Source organism: Pollachius pollachius (genome assembly GCF_949987615.1).
Source record: "Pollachius pollachius genome assembly, chromosome: 19".
In the NCBI taxonomy this organism is placed as follows: Eukaryota; Metazoa; Chordata; class Actinopteri; order Gadiformes; family Gadidae; genus Pollachius; species Pollachius pollachius.
The window spans coordinates 12,794,256-12,795,911 of NC_136952.1; the positions used below are offsets into that span (position 1 = coordinate 12,794,256).

At 42.6% G+C, this 1,656-nt stretch overlaps 1 protein-coding gene across 1 annotated transcript in view; it reads right to left on the reverse strand.

Annotated features, from left to right (window-relative positions):
- Positions 1–261, reverse strand: part of LOC307090333 (cilia- and flagella-associated protein 337) — a gene marked incomplete at both ends in the record, with an annotated part of 14,304 nt that extends 14,043 nt beyond the window's left edge. Inside the window, one exon of the mRNA XM_079756923.1 lies at positions 191–261. Coding sequence (XP_079613049.1) covers positions 191–261 — 71 coding nt within the window. The remainder of the gene's footprint in view (positions 1–190) is intronic.
- Positions 262–1,656: the final 1,395 nt, after the last annotated feature.

The following is a 1,656-nucleotide window of genomic DNA, read 5'->3' on the forward strand; positions in this document are numbered from 1 at the left end:
ACATATTTACATTGAAAGTACGGATACACAGATACATGTTAAATCTGTAAATTCTGGTATATCTTTGTATAGCATGTTATGTGATTACTGAAATTGTTATCACCCAACAAATAAAGAGAAGCCAAAAACTCAGAACCAACAGATAATTCTGAGCTAAATAATTACATCACATTGAGTAAGACAAGCTTACCCAGAAATCCGGCTTGGCGCCTCTGTTTCATAAACATCAAACTGATCATTTCTTTTCCTTAAGGGGTCCATGTCAGACGCCTTTTAATAGAAGTCCCAAAGGTGTCCTACCTAAAATCTTTTGGCTCAAATTACTGCACAACAGTTGTGCTTTCTCCAGATGAACATGAAGTGTAGCTTCACTCTCCTTTGTCCTCCTACACCCAAACTCCACTAGTGGTGAAATACTCCAGCGAGACCAACCTGATGTGTCCTCCCTCCAAGTCTACAGCCCCATCGCCTTTGTCGCAATCCCTTGCTCTGCTGTCTTTTCAGACAAACACAATTTGCACACAAAGCTCTGCTGTCCGGCACAGAAAGGGCGAGGGGGTGGGTGGACGGGGGGGAGGAATGTCCTGTCAGGTCCTTGCCATCCGTCACAAGAGGTTTGACCACACCAAGGGAGAGAGAGGGGTGAGTCAACACCTCATTGTTGAGGAGACACGCAGAGGGGATTAGACACTGCAAGGAAAATGTCATCGGGAAAAGTGTAAACGCATCTCGGTTGGTTGGTTGGTTGGTTGGTTGGGAAGATGGTGGCGGTAGTGGTGGTAGTGGTGGTGGTGGGGGTGTTGGTGGTCACAGAGTAAGACAACTCCAAGGAGTTGTTCCCCTCATGGTTAATGATTTCAAGAAGCCAAGCCAACTTGGCTCCATGGGGATGGATCATTTATTTTCCATATTGTTAGGCAGCTGCGATATAGTGACAGTTAATAACCCAAAACATTGTCCATCTAAAAATGATCTTGGATGTCAAAATAACAAAACTTTGTGTATATTTTTCATACTGTTTAATACAGACTTTATGGTCGTGCTAAGTGATTGCTATGCAACCCATTACAGGTTCCCTCGCAGCATTTAATTATTAACACACAGTACTTCACCTGCTCTAGGGGCTACTCCTCTCCCTCGTTAAGCAATGTACTCAGTGTTCTCCCCTCTGGCTGATGAAATGATGTAATGATCAAGGGGACAGGGGTTAACCAGTAAGCCAAAATATAATTAAACCAACGGATGCCCAGCCACTTCAAGTATGAATTAACACCCCACAGAGAGAGAGAGAGAGAGAGAGAGAGAGTGTGTGTGTGTGTATGTAAAATCTGCTGTTTATATTCAATCAATCAATCAATAATTCACACTGTCCATCGATCTATCCAGCCCTATCTATCTATCACATCTATACCATTCCGTTTAATATAAATGATTGTGACGGAATTTGAATGCCTAGCCGATAGGTTAGCCTACTTTTAATTACAAAACAAAAACTTAAAACTTCAGGGATTTCATTAATGTAAAACGTTAAGTAAGTTGTCAGAGACGTAAGTTGTACGTCCTGGCACTTATGGCTGGCTACTTATTGTTATTCGCTTTGGAGAACAGCGTCCCTAATGCCCTAACTGTTAATGTTAGTGACTGAGCACCACGTTG